General features: G+C 56.5%; 1 protein-coding gene across 1 annotated transcript; it reads right to left on the bottom strand.

Moving 5' to 3' along the window:
• Positions 1–1,108: 1,108 nt before the first annotated feature.
• On the bottom strand, positions 1,109–2,468 carry AANAT (aralkylamine N-acetyltransferase). The gene is made up of 3 exons (XM_039859145.1): positions 2,253–2,468; positions 1,820–1,974; positions 1,109–1,471 (listed from the first exon to the last, which is right to left on the bottom strand). The coding sequence occupies exons 1-3, from the start codon at positions 2,404–2,406 to the stop codon at positions 1,169–1,171; spliced, it is 612 nt and encodes a 203-aa protein (XP_039715079.1). The 5' UTR covers positions 2,407–2,468; the 3' UTR covers positions 1,109–1,168.
• Between the last annotated feature and the right edge of the window lie 11,877 nt (positions 2,469–14,345).

The following is a 14,345-nucleotide window of genomic DNA, read 5'->3' on the forward strand; positions in this document are numbered from 1 at the left end:
GCGGCCTTGGCCGTGGTCTGTGGCAGAGACGGAGCACAGAGACGCAGATTGGGGAGCCTGCTTCCTTCTGACAAGCAGAGGCTGTACTCCCGCCCCTCCGGCCCCACCTTCCAGCCAGTGTTCTGCCTCGTGGGCAGCTCCGACTGCGACGGCCCCCACCACCCTCCCCCTCACTCCCACCCCAGTGCGGGCAGGGGGCTGGGCCACCCCAAGGGCCCACTCCCAGGGGTGCACAAAGCTCAGTCAGGCCCGTTTTTTACCGGTTTATGTCATGATTCTCATTTTTAAAAGTAACGCTAACTTTGTACGGATGATGTCTCAAATGTACTAAATGTTCTTTAGGGAAGAATCCAGTTTTGATCTGAGGCCTCAGGAAGATTGAAAGCTGGAACCTTATTTTGGGGGTGGAGGGCAAAGGTCAGCTACGAGGAGCTCAGGGGCAGGGGTTTGGCGCAGAGGGACGGTGGAAATCTTAGGGACCTTCTGGGGGATCAGGTTGGACCAGAAACCACGCTGGGTCACATGGAGGGCCTTGAGGGTTCCTCGAGGAGGTGGAGTTAAATCTCTATACTCCTTGGGGTCCCCGATCCCCACCCGCTTGTAGTGCCAGTGAGGGGGCTGGTCGGGCCACCCCAGAAAACTCCACTGCACCTATGCCTCACCCCAACCCTTTCCCCCACACCTGAGGACCACCCAGGATGCAGTGGACACACCCAGGACGCAGTGGACATTACTGTGGCTGGGGGAGGGGGCCCTGCACCTCCCTTCTCCCAGCCCCCGCCCCACTCCGGGGCCGCAGGTGCGAAGAGACATCCAGGCTGGGTCCCTGAGCACTGGGTTCCTATCAGGACGAGGACACTGCCCTAGTACTGAGCCCCTCATGCCCCCCAGCCCGGAGGGCTCCCATTGGTTCCTGAGACGAGGGAGCTAAGGCAGGGCCACAGGACACCCCCACTGTCCCCAGTCGCCACCCCCATCTCAAGCACAGTGCGGAGTACGGGTGGTCCGGGGATGGGCTGGCAGGTGCAGGACTCACGTGACAGCTGGAGAGACACCCATCTTTATTTCACCCCTTCCCTCCCCTCCCCTCCGCCCTGGGGATCACTGTGCCCATTTCCGTCAGGGAGGCCGGGACAGAGGAGTGGACCCCGGGGCTGGGCAGGACGGCTCAGCAGCTGTTCCTGCTCCTGGAGGCGTGGCCGCGCAGGGGGCACTGGAGCTCGGTGAAGGCCAGCGGGCCCACGGTGACGGCGCACGGGCCCACAGGCCGGAAGCCCGACCTCCGGTAGAAGGGCACCAGGGCGTCCTCACACATGAGCACGGCCCGGTGCACGGCCGGCTGGCCCCCCAGGTGGTACAGGTAGCGCCACAGCAGGACGGAGCCGTTGCCATGGTGCCGGAAGGTGCGGTGCACGGCCAGCACGTGCAGGTGGGCCGTGTGGCCCCCGGGCCTGTGCAGCATCAGCGACTCCTGGGGCCAGGGCGAAAGGTGAGCCCCAGTCCCCTCTGCTGACACCTGCCCCCCACGCCACCCCACCGGGGTCAAGAGCAGCTGTCCCCTGAGTGCCTCCTGTCTGGGCTCCCCTCCCACCCAGGGAGGGCCTCACATCGGGATTATACCCCCAGCCTCAAGGCATTCTCTTCACGAGGGTTTCCGAGACCCCCAAAGCGCCAGGCTCTCGCCTGTGCTCACGTCTCTGGGTCCCGGGTATCAAGGAAGAAACTCCAGCCTCTGGCTCCCCTCCCCTGGCTGTGTGGGAGCAGCCTGGGCCCGCGGGCCTTCCAGGGGCTAGCCCCGGCAGCCCTGCCCGGCCCTCACCTGAGTGAGTCTCTCCTCATCCCAAAGCGAGCCGATGATGAAGGCCACAAGGCGGCCCTCCTGGAACCAGCCTAGGGACAGCTCTGGGCACAGGGTCAGAAAGTGCCGGATCTCATCCAGATAGAGGGGACACGTGCCCGAGACAGAAATGAAGGCTGTGGCAAAAGGGCGGGTGACTGGTAGCCATGCCAGACGCCCACTGCCCACCAAGCGTCTGCTCAGATGCTGGGGTTGGGGCCTCCCACCGCCCCCCAACTGTCCCACACAGGAAAGCAGGGGATTCAGGGCTGTGCTCCCCACTTTTCTGAGCACCCACGAAACAGTCTCATACTCTAGGGTCCCAGCCCACAAGGACAAGAGACGCAAGGGTCTCTCCCCCCAGGACGACCTCGGCAGAGCACAGCAGCGCCCGGCCCCTGAGCGGGCTGCTCACCTTCACGCTCTATCTCAAACACGCTGACAGCATCCTGCGGGGTGAGGCAGCGAAACTCGCTGGCAGGGAGTGTGTGGCGCCGCAGGCAGCGTGGGGACTCTGGGATCCCAGGTGGCACGTGCAGGGCCATGGGCTTCACGTGGTAAATGGACATCCTGGCCCTGGTGCCACCTTTGGGCGCGCTGGCTCAGGAAGTAGCTTCTGCCGTGGAGGAGGGTCCCCCAGCACCTGAAGGAGAGAAGCGAGGGTCAGGGGTCCGATCGTCTCCAGGACGGGCAGGCCGGAGTGACGGTGTCTTGCCTTTTTCGTAGCTGGACCCAAGGTGGGGCAGCCCGAAAGCAGATGGCACATTCCCCACGTGTCTGGCCCCTGGGACAGGTTTGGGGACTGTAAACATTGGTGCTGTCTTCTCCCCTTTCCTGCTCAGCCCCTCCAAATCTCCAGATTCTAGCCTCACTGCTCCCCATGCATCAGAGCCACAGGAGAGAGCAGGAGGGGTGGGCAGGGCTCGATGGAGCCTGGGGTGCCCTGACACTGCTGCCCAAGGGACGAGGCACCCCAATTATGCCCCCACTGGTCACTTCTAACGCAGTTGTGTGGCACGGGGCAGGAGGGGGTTACCTTACCTGTCCAGAGGACGACGTTCCAGTCCTTTGGGTGCAAGGTGGTGTGTGGCTGGGAGCTTTTCAAGCAGCCTCAGCCTTCCGTCTTAGATAAAAAGCCGCTTAATCAAAGTGGGTCTTCAGGGAGCCCCATACTTAACCAGATGGCCTCATACTAGGCCATGCACACATAGGGCGGGGGTGGGGAGATTGGGGGAGTCTGGGGGATGTGGGGAGGAGCCAGCAAGGACGGCACAGAGACAGCCCCTGCCTCGCCCTGGCTCATAGGCTGTGCCCCCTGGCACTTTATTCCTCCCGTGATACCCTGCAGATTTGCTGTTCTTAAAGTTGGCATCCCCTCCTTAAAAAGCCCCAGAGCTTCCAAATCTGCCCTTCTTCCTCCACTTTTTCTCCCCGTGTCTCAGAGTCCCGAGCAGGGTACTCCTATCCCTGAGTGCTGGGAGCTGGGGGCAGGGGTCCCCACGGGAGCCACAGAGCCAGTCGCCCCCAGGAGCGGTCTGCAGGCACAGGAACCAGGACCGTCTGCGACGCTGGGGTGCACGGCTGCTCTTCTCAGAGATTTCTAACCCCCTGCCCTGCTCGCCTCCGCGTTACAGCAGGCGGGACCGTCAGCAAGCCCTGCCAGCCAGCATGGCGCCCCGTCAAACGTCAGCATTGCACACGGGACGTGAAGGGGATTACGGTGGCTGGTGTGAGGGCGTGGGGCTAATCCCTGCTCCACCGCCAACTGCGACTGGCATTTACGCTCTGCTCCCGGGAGGCCTGGGCAAGGCCCCTCTGAGGCTCCCTCTCTCTGGCTGCCCCACAGCTCTTGCTCAGAGCCGAGCCCCAGGTAGGTCTCCTTGAATCCACGTGACAGCCCGGCCCAGTGAGTATTAACTCCATTTTACAGAGAAGAAAACTGGGGCTCGAAGAGCTTAAATAACCTGCTCGGAGCCTCCCAGCAAGTCAGTGAAGTGGGAGAGACGTGCCCAGGTCCGCCTCCCTGTCCCCAGCGTGCACTGTTCCCACCAGGCTGCTCGGCCCAGTGATTTTCCAAATGGTCCACATCTTCACAGTTCTCCTGCTGGTCTCCAGACAGTGTCCCCAAGTCAGAGCCTACCAGGAAATGCTTAAATCTGGTTCCAGGATGTGCATGCAGGTGGAGCTCGCAGTGTAGACAGTGGCGAGCCACTGGAAGGTCTCGATCCCTGGACAGACCTTCCACGTCGTTGTAGCCGCATAAGTTACCTCTCCGGTCAAAGTCTGATTCCCCGAGCGTACCTCTCTGCAGAGCACTCTGGGGAAAACGCCCACATTCAGAGGTAGGAGTCAAAGCCTCACGCTTTCGGCTCTCCATCACGACTTCCGCCATTGCCCGTCCACCTGTCACAAAAACCAGCTCAAATGAGCAAAAGGGCCTGAGAGATTCACGCCCTCCTGCCATGCCCGATACCCTACCATGTCCCGCACAGCTGCCATCCTCCCGAGGTGCTTAAGCCCGAGGTGGTGCGGCCACCACTTTGGAAGACTTGGGCAGTACCTATGAAAGCTGGACACGCACCCTGGGACCCATGAGCCCACTGAACGCTAAGGGAGCAAGAATGTTCCCACACTGGAAACAACTCAAAGCACCACCCACCGTAGAAGGGACTGTGGGATATACACAAAATAAAAGGTCACCCAGCAGTGAGGGTGCTCAACGCACAGCAGCACGGGCAAGCCTCACCGACGTCACAGTGCATGGAGTCAGAACACGAGCAAGGCCACGTGATTCCGTGGCCCCTGGTGCTAGTCTGCATGTGAGGATCAGGAGGGTGGCTGCTCACGGGGGGCTTTGGGGTGCTGGAAGTGTAACGTAAGTCGAATGCTGGTTACTTGGGAGAGGCGGAAAGTCATCAGGCCACCTACTTATGTTCTGCTGGAGGTTTACTTAAATATTTGGGAGATTGCTCTAACATGTCCACTCCAGAGCTCCTGGACCGCCAATGGCCTTGGCTCCACCCCGTTCCCAGTGCTGCCGCCAGGGCCTTGTCGGCACCTGACGTGGGCTTTTCCTCTGGAATCCTGAGCCCCAGTAAACTGCCTCCTGCTCGTCACTCTCGCACCCCATCCCAGGCCCCCCTCTCGGTCCTGTAGGCCGCCCCAAACTCCCTTTCTCCCCTTCAGCTCACGCCCCTCCTGCAACCCTTAGCTCTTCCTTTTTGCCGGCATCCACCTCCTCTGCCCATCGGGAGCTGGCTTCTGTGCCCACACAGTGATCTCATGAGAAGCGTCTGCTCTTACCCATGATCCAGGAGGGACTGTGGTGCCGGCCCTGCCTGATGCTTCTGGGCCACAGGGTGACCCCGGACCAGCCCAGATGCCCCCACCTACCCACACTCTTATTCTCTTTTCCCAGGGTCCCTTTATGGTCTGAGGCCCAGCAGAATCCCCAGAGCTTATCGCATCTCCTACCCCAACTGCCACCAGGCAGCTCCCCTCTTTCCCCTTCTGGGGACTCACGGAAGACCTCTCAGAACTGACCAGGAGACCTCCTCAAGCTTGGCCTTCGGGCCTGGGTTTGGGGAACACATCCAGGACCTGGGCTGGGCACCTCTGACCTCAAAGTCCCACAAGAGGCCTCCTCTGTCCCTAGACCTTGTGGCTCCACTGCGTCCCCTGGTGGCCAGTTATAACCGCCCGGCACTGCGGGAGGAGGGCTGGCTGTTGGATCTGCCTCTTTTGATTGACCACCACCTGGTTGTTCTTTCTGGAAAATGCCTCTAGACACATGGAACCTCAGAGAACAAGCTGAGCCAGTGCATTAAACGTGGCTAAACTGCAGGGGCAGCAGAGGGGAGCAGAGGGTGACCATGGGGCGCCCCTTCTCTTCTAGTCGACCAGGAGAAAATGACAACACACCACCAGAGAGGGAGTGACGGGGACAGAGATAAAGAGGCTCTTCTCTGCAATGAAATGGAGAGCTATGTCAAGACATCAACATCGGAAAAAATAAAAAATAATAATAAAAAATAAAAACATTGACGTCAGGAGTGACAACATTCGTCCCTAGTCCCAGGCTTGTCCAGTGATGATCTCCGGAGGCGTTTCAGAACCCCGACCACCTCCAGACAGCGGGCTGCCGTCCTTGCTGAGACTGTAATCCATCTGACCGCAGAGCAGCCTCGGGAAAGATAAGTCGTAAGGCCGCCAGAATTAGCAAATCAAAATGCAGGACACCTGCAGAAAACCGAACTTCAGGTAAACGACAAATAAAGTTTTTAAGTATCAATATATCCCATGCAATATTTGAGACATACTAAAAACCTGTTTATCTAAAACTGATTTCATGAAGCATCCTGCATTTTATCTGGTGACCCTATCTGTGAGGCTTCAGATAGGGAGAGGTCAGCACAGGCCGGGGCAAAGGGCAGTGAGGAGGCCAGGACGAGCCGCATGACCACGCCACTGCACAGGGGGAGGTGGGTCCGAGCCTTGGGTGGGGCTGGAGCCCGGGGTCTCCAAACCCCGATAATGCACATCCTGGTTTGAGGCTCCTGGTTGTTACTGTCACCTATTCAACCCTCTGTGGTTCAGACAAGCCGTTCTCACCTGGCTGCACATCAGAATCACCTGGTGGCTTCAAAATTTTCTAACACCCGCGTCGCCCTTGGAGCTTCTGATCTTAAAGTGTGGGGTGAGGATGTCAGGAGTGTGCATGTGATTCCAAAGTGCAGCCTGCACTGAGAGCCGCTGCTCCAAGAGCCTGTTCTCCACGCAGCCTTTGGCCGTAATTTGTACCCTATTTGTCTTCCTTGGGGGAGAGAACAGCTCAGCTGGCACAGGTGTCCAGCCCGCCATGTGCCCAAAGCAGGGGGCTTTCGCACCTCTGTAGCCCCTGAACTTTTCTTCAAGTGGCGTCTTGGGCAGAGGTCCAGCGTGTAAAACAGGACTGCTGCAAACTACATGAGGGTCCCCCAGAGGCCCCTGTTGGGACCAGGTGGGGGACAGTGTGGGCCCCAGCGGGGACGTCTAGAGAGAAATGCAATTCCCACGGAGGTGCAGACCTGTCCCAGCGCACCCTCTGCCCCGCGTGCCCCTCGGAACGCCATCCCCACACGCATTCCTTTCCCGGTCATGACATTGGTCTCGTGTGCCCACTCCGCCTGTCCGAGGCTGTCTAGAGGGCTTCTGAGACTGTGCCCAGGCCTCAGGGGGCAAAAGAAGACCGCCTCCAGCTGCAAGGCAGCACAGGTGACATTGCCAGCGCTCTAACTGCAGAACGAGGCTGTGTCTTTAGGATAAAATCAAGCTAACGACATGTCCTGGTGTGGGGGCCGTTGGCTCAGATGTTTCTGTTCAGACCCCTATTGACACGATTTGACTCCATGCCACAGCCTCCCTCCGGTACAGACTCGCGACTCCCCGGTTCTGACTCTGCTCAGCCTGCCCCCGTGCCACGCTTCTTCACGCAAGATGGCCTCCCTTCAGGGGTCCTGCCGTCTCCCTCTCCAGTCTGGCCTCCTGCGGGGCCTCCTGGTCCACCAGACAGGGCTACGGCCGTCTGAAGGCCAGCTGTGGGCTGGGTTCCCACACTGGGCTCCTGCTTCAGGACTCCAGAACACTCTATGACGGTTTGGAGCCAGGTTGTCCAGGGCACACAGGAAAGCCCCAGAGGGCCCTGTGACCTTACTCCCCACCTGCCCCAGCAGAGCCTCACCTCTGACTGCTGGGCCCCCGTCCTGCCAACGATCTGAAGCGGCGAGGACAATGGGTGCAGGTTTGACCGTCCTCACAGTCGAGTAGACAACAGAGGCTGCGGCATCAGAAGGGTGTTCTGAGGGGCCGCAGGAAGCTGAGGGCCGAGCTTCAGGCATGTCCACTGGGGGGGTGGGAAAAGGAGCTGTTAATGAAAAGCGAGGCAATGAGCTGAGCAGAACCAGGATCAGGACATGTCCCGGAACCCAAAGCACAGGGCGGTCAGCAGCATTACGTGTAGCCAAGAACGGAGAAAAGACCTCAGGCCCTCCTAACGCGGAGGCTCTGATGATCTTTAAGAGTCTTTCAGGAGAGATGGGCGGGTGGGAAGGCTCGATGCAGAGGAGCCAGAGGCAGCTGCCTTTCGGTGACAAAGCAGAGGTGGCAGCAGGGCCATTGGTTCAAGGCACGCTGACCCATCAGCAGGGCCAGGGGCTAGAGAAGACCCCTCCCCCTAACTCTCGGGCACCGAGCTTGCAGCTGCTCTGACTGATGTGCCCAGAGATCCAGGTGAGAACCGCTGGGCCCAGGTGAGTGACGCCCTGGTCCCAAGACCTCCGGAAGCTTCCCACATGGGGCTGCACCTGCTCCCCACTCCTGCCCTCAATGTAACAGCTGCCCAGTTCCCACTCTAGGACCCAGAGGAGACCACCTGGGGGAGACTAAGAGGTGGGCCCCATGAGAGACAGGGTCCGAGGACACCCTGATGATGCCTCCAAGACCCCAGGTTTCTACGCAGAGCAATTGAAAACCCCACGGGCAGAGAAGGCAGCCCTCTCCCTGGACCCTTGCGTGACCATTTGCATTTTCCAGTGGTTTTGAGGGTGGCTTCTTTCTCTGCTCCCGCCCCTGCACTTAAGACCCGCCCTGCACACCTGGCACTAAGCACATTTTGCCTCGTTGTATTTCCCTTTTCAGGCTGAGTCCGTTCCACAGGTCCCCACCGCACACACAGACTGCGGTGGGGCGTTGTGTGTCACCGCAGAGAGCTCTCAGGAGCCACCCCTGTTGGGGAGCAGGGCAGCTGGACTGGGCCCGGGGAAAAGTCGGGCTGTGAGGATGCAATTGTGACAGACGCCTCAGCCCCTGTCACGGGAGCTCCGGAGCCAGAAGCCCTCCAGAGACGCCGGGATGGACACAGAAGCCCGGGAGGAGGCAGAGGCCTTGTTGCCCCGCATCCACCTTGGCTGAGGCAGCTTCCTTCGGCCGAGGGCGATTCCTGCAGGAAAAATGCAGCTACAAGTCCTCGGCAGCCCTGCCAGCTGGGGGGTGAGTACCCTGGATCGCCTTCTCCACGCTGCCAAGAGCCGCTCCTAGCACCAACGTTTGGGGGCCTTGCCGGGGTGACGAATCCCTTAACGTGAAAAAACGCTTCCCCAGCAACACTCTGCTTATCCAACTTTACGTTCTGCCCCTTCTGCTCCAGCACCCTCCGGTTCCCATCTCACACTCGCCCAGCTCCCGCCGGCACCGTCCACAAGGACCTGCAGCTCCTTCTAGGCTCAGCCCTTTTCTCCTCTTAGGTGGCCCAGCACTTTGCCAAAAGGGTTATGTTGTGATTTGAACCTAGTTATTGATCTGGTGCATAGACCCCTGGAGTGGGGGTGGGGCAGCACCTGTCTTACAAGAAGGAATAATCATTATCAAGCAAACAGGGGCACTAACCTCTAACAGGCTGGGGGGCCACACCGGCGAAGGCTCAAGGAGACCCTGGTGCTTCGAGATTTTTGAGTGCAGCGACCCAGATCACCCCAGATGTCTCCGAGTCCCGCTCCTTCGCTGTCAGGATCCTCTTTGGCACAGCCGACTCACCGATGTTGAGAATTCAACCTCCTCTGGGGCCTGCTACTCTTTTTAAGCCCAGATTCTGATCCTCTACTTTTCTCTGTCTCAGGAGGTGAGTTGCTTTACAAGCTGCCAAGGAGACCCTCGGCTTTAATACTGAGGCTTCCAATGGGGACTCGGCATCCACAGCCTTTCACTGTCTTTCTCCAGTGCGATTACCCCTAAGGACGACTGTAGGCTTCCATGTCCTTACGACTGCTCCCTCAACCTCTCGAATACTTGAGATTTCCACCACCACTGCCTGTCCTTCCGCTGGTATCCCGTCCCAGTTCACTGCCCAGAAAAGTTTTAACAGGGGTCAGAAGATTCCACCTACCACCAGTGATGGGGGCCTTGTTAGCAGGCAGGGCAGGTGGTCCAGTCCCAGGATGCTGTTTAGAGTCTGTTCCCTAGGACCACACCTGGCACCAACTGTTCCAGGTCAGAGTCTCCAGGAAACAGACTGTAAGGCTCTGCGATCTGCACGAAGACGTTTATTGCGAGTGCGCTCAGGCCAACACCTGTGGGGGAGCAAGGTCGGCAGAAGTGGGCAGAGGGAGAGGTTTAACTGTGAGGAGACAGTTGTACCAAAGGCTTCAGCTGACCCCAGGCTCTGAAGCTGGGGTGGCCCTTCCCAGATGTCCTGAAAGGAAATGAGAGGGCCGGGTTTTGTTCCTTCTTATACAGTCAGTGGTGGAGTGAGGCGTCTCTTTTTCAGCCGAGGGCAATCCTTGGAGAGGGACACAGCTGTGAGCCTTGGCAGCAATGCCCAGCAGCTGGGGGAAGATCCTCTGACCTGAAGGTGGACTTGGGCCATGTGCCACAGCAGCCACTGCACGCCCATCTCCCCAAAGGCTTATTAGCCCTGGAAAACAGAGACCATGTTGGAAGGGCAGCACTGTGCCAGCCATGTTGGAAGGGTAGCACTGTGCCAGCCAGAGTAGGAGTCTATCAACTAGATGTTGATTCTTCCGTTGAGGAAGATGGCGCTTAGCTTCTCGACTTCCTGTGGGTTTATTTTGAAGCCTCCTTTGCATAGATAGGCTGGTTCATTGCAGGGCTCAGTGGGGCCCATCCTTATTTGGGGTTCAATATCTACTATTGTACATAAGCATTTCCTCAGGAACCTTCCAGACCTTTCTGGAACGGAGGTGTCAAAGGCATGGAGGGATCGCCACCTCCTGGAGAAAGAAGGGACCTACGGCTGTTCAGCGGCTGGAGCGCCTCTGTCCAATAGAAAGATCATGTGAGCCCATGTGTGATTTTCAATATTCTAGTGACCACATTAAAAAAAAACAAAAACAAAAACAAAAAACAGGTGAGCTCAATTTTAATAATATGTTTTATTTAATCTAATATATAAAATATTGTCACTCAACAGGTAATCAAGACAAAAATTTAACGGTCGTATGTATATTTTCGCACAGTCTTCAAAATTCAGTGTGTGTTTTACACGTACAGTTTATGTCAATTCGGACCAGCCACGCTTCGAGTGTTCAAGGACCACATGTGGATGGGGGCCACTGTAATACGCAGCATAGATCTAGAGGCGAAAGGCTAAAGAGAGAGCAACAGTGTGTGTGTGTGTGTGATGCGTGTGGAAGTGTGTGATGTGACTGCATGTGTGTTTCCATATCTAAAACAAAACAAACAAACGAACAAAACCGGGGAGCTGGGGACTTGAGGGGAGAGAGAGAGATGTCCCAGAGACTCGATGCATGGGGGGGCCATCGGGAAAGTTTGGCTTGTTTCGTTCAGTCATCGACAGAATCTTCCGAGCACCTACTATGAGTCAGATCAGGCTGCTGGGATACAAAGAAGAAGAAGACACAGTCCCTGTCCTCGGGGTTCACAGTCCCACAGAAGAGACAGACGCAAACATGGTTGCAATGGAGAGTAAGAAGAACGATCGTGCAGGTATTATCAGGTAAGCGGGGGCGGGGGCGATGGGGCGCTCGGAAGGCTTCATAGCTGAGAAGGCCCAAGCTGGACCTTGTAAGATGAACAGGACTTCTTGAGGTAAAAACAGGGGTTGAAACAGAATAAAAAGTTCCGGGCAGATGGCGAATGAGTGAAAAGGCACAAAAGCACCAACGAGGTGGGAATTCTGAAGTAAGCAGCTGAGATCGGAGTGTGGAGCATGCGTGCTGAGGTCCAAGATGGCGTTGGATGTAGGTAGAGGGGTTCAGTTCATAAGGGTCACATGTGTCATTCTCTAGTGGACCATAAGAGCCACCAAAAGATTAATATATTAAGATCCTAAGCCGACCTTATTGTTTATCACTTATTGCTCAAACTTTTACCATTGACCTCTGAACAAAGCATTGTGCCCAGTGGGTGCAACCACTCCTCAGAGTCAGGAGTGACGATGGCCAAGGGCTCACCCGTCTAGGTCCTGATCCTGGCTGTACTGCAGGGTCACCTGAGCAAGTCCCTACTTTCTCCCGGGGCATCAAGGCAAGTAGGGATGTGACTCCAGGATCAAGGATGGACCTTTTAATTCCAAAAGCACATGATCCTTAAGCAACCCACAGCTGGAGCCTCAGGCAAAGGCACTCCCCTAGCCAGACACTGAGAGTGCCAGAGGGCTCCCGAGGGTAGCTCCCCTCCCACCCCTCCTTTCCAGCCAATGCCCCCAAACACCGGCTCCCGGGGTGAAGGAGTTCTCCAGGCCCATCTGGTACAGGCAGGCTTGCAGAAGCCAAGCAGGCTGGGGCTCCCCCAGGAGGCACTATAGGGCCCGCGCTCACTTTGTGAGTCTGGAGAGGTGGCCCAGTGGCCGGTTAAGATAGGGACAAGACAGGGCCTGTTTCCGTGAGATCAGTCCACTTTGCTGCCAGCTCTTCTGTCTCTTGCGCTCCGCCAGTCCCTTAGCAAGGGGTGTGGCCAAGCTGGCTCAGTTTCTGGCAGGCACATTAGTAAATAAGCAAATTCTCTTGAGAATCATCTCTAGTCCCTGAGAAGGACTGGGTGTTCAGGCCAGGAGAGCAGGGATTTCTCCATTGGGGAATGAAGGTTATTTTTCATTCAATAATTATGAAAATGAAAACTAAGCAGCGGCTCCCATGCAGGCTCACTCCATTTGCTGGCCTAGGTGTGCAGAGACTGTGGCTGGAGGCTCAGGGTCTGGGAATGAGTCAAGCCTCAAACCATGTCCGGGGCCTCTCAAGTCTGAACGAGGTCACTGAAGGACAGCATAAGGTAGGGAAGCATGCACTCAGCCTCTCTCTCTAAAAGGGCTCAGGTGAAGCTCAAACTGGGGGTGACAGAAAGGGCTTTGAGATAGCACAGGCAGCTCCTTGGGTGTATAGGTGGGGGGAGGGTGGGAAAATGACCAAATGCCACTCACTGATATGGTACATTATTGAGCACCAACACTGTGCCGGGCACTGTACCAGGCACTAGGGTTACACGCATAGATAGGACATGATCCTCATGCTCAAAAGAGGTTTAGTAAGGGAGAGATCGGCATTTTAAATCAAGGACTGTTACCTACGACCTAGCAGGTTCCTGGTGAGGGGGAGCCGGTCAGCACAGTGTGGCATGATGCTTCACAAAAATGGGCTCATACTTCCTCCCTCACGGGAGGATAATCTATGTAAAGCACTTAGTGTAGTACCTGGCATTAAGTTGCGGCTCAATAAATGGTAGCTATTATTAGCAATTATTACAAGAAGTTGCAGAGTAAACATGGCACATCTTCCTGGAGTGTCAATTTTACTCAACGATTAGGGAGGAAAGGGCATTTTTTAAATGTTATAACAAACAAAACTCACTTGGATTTTTAACATCAAAGATTTCAGGCTTACATTGCTCTCTCCCTTCAGCCTACTTGCACACCGGATGGACACGGGTTCCAGTTTGGATCTGTCAGTTACTACTTTGCGATCTTAGGCACTGAATTAGTATAATTACTTTTAGTATTTTAAAATGGCAATGTGAAGCAGACCATACAGTTCTGCCAATCTAGAATTGTAGTCTAGGTGGGAGTGGGTTGAAATACTATGATAATGGTTAAGCTTTATTGAGGGGAATGTATGCCAGGCACTGCTCTATTTCCCTTAATTCTCTGACTTGCCTGATGAGACAGGTACTGCTATCATCGCCCCTATTTTACAGATGAGAAAATTAAGGGGAAAAGTTTATTAGCTTGCCTATCTTTATAAGGTTAGTAAGTGGCAGTGCCAGAAATTGGAATCCTTGGCTCCCACTTTTAACTATCCGGCTATCTTACCTCCTGCCATGCATACCAAGCCTCATGGAACTCCGAACTCATCTAGTTGGGTTTAAAGGTAAACGGTAAGGGACGCTAACACCCGCTGGTCTTTCTCTGGGCCTCCTTCACTAACGCTTTGACCAATCCCTCAGGGATCATGACCTTCCAAGCTTTGCGTGGAATTCCCTAATACATACACTCCAGATACGCTCTATACATACCAATTATAGCCTTGCTTGCAAGCTGACTTAGAGTCACCTTTTAGCTATGTAATGTGTATATGTTTTGTCTCTCCAACTAGATTGTAAACACCTAGAGGACAGGGACTGCTTCTTGCTCTTTCCGTATCGCTCCCTGTGCCAAGGACTAGGATGGAGACGCCAAGGTTGCTCATTAAATGTTGTTGACAGTTTCTGGACCGTCCTCTGCCCCTCGTCGACCACTCCCCTTTGCCTCGGAAACCACTCCACTTCCCCCACCTCGGTCCCCGCCCCCTCCCGCCCCCTTTACTTTTATCCCGTCTGGCCCCGCCCCTCCTCGTGGAGTCCATCCTTTCTGCCCCGCCCCCAGCAGCGCCTCCAGCGTCCCCTAGCGACGAGGCGGTAGCTCCTAGCAACCGCATCTCGGTTCCCTGACGACGGCGGCACGTAGGGCCACGTCAGCGCGCTGTGGCCCCGCCCCCGGCGCCGGCTGGCCCCGCCTCCCCGTGCC

The sequence above is a fragment of the Pteropus medius genome, unplaced genomic scaffold (assembly GCF_902729225.1).
Source record: "Pteropus medius unplaced genomic scaffold, Ma_sr-lr_union100, whole genome shotgun sequence".
NCBI lineage: Eukaryota > Metazoa > Chordata > Mammalia > Chiroptera > Pteropodidae > Pteropus > Pteropus medius.

Excerpts from the sequence above, each read along its gene's own strand:
- AANAT (XM_039859145.1), bottom strand. The coding sequence starts at position 2,406 with ATGTCCATTTACCACGTGAAGCCCATGGCCCTGCACGTGCCACCTGGG. Across the intron at positions 1,975-2,252 it reads GTTTGAGATAGAGCGTGAAG|CCTTCATTTCTGTCTCGGGC; the intron begins GTGAGCAGCCCG and ends CTTTTGCCACAG. Across the intron at positions 1,472-1,819 it reads ATGAGGAGAGACTCACTCAG|GAGTCGCTGATGCTGCACAG; the intron begins GTGAGGGCCGGG and ends CCCTGGCCCCAG.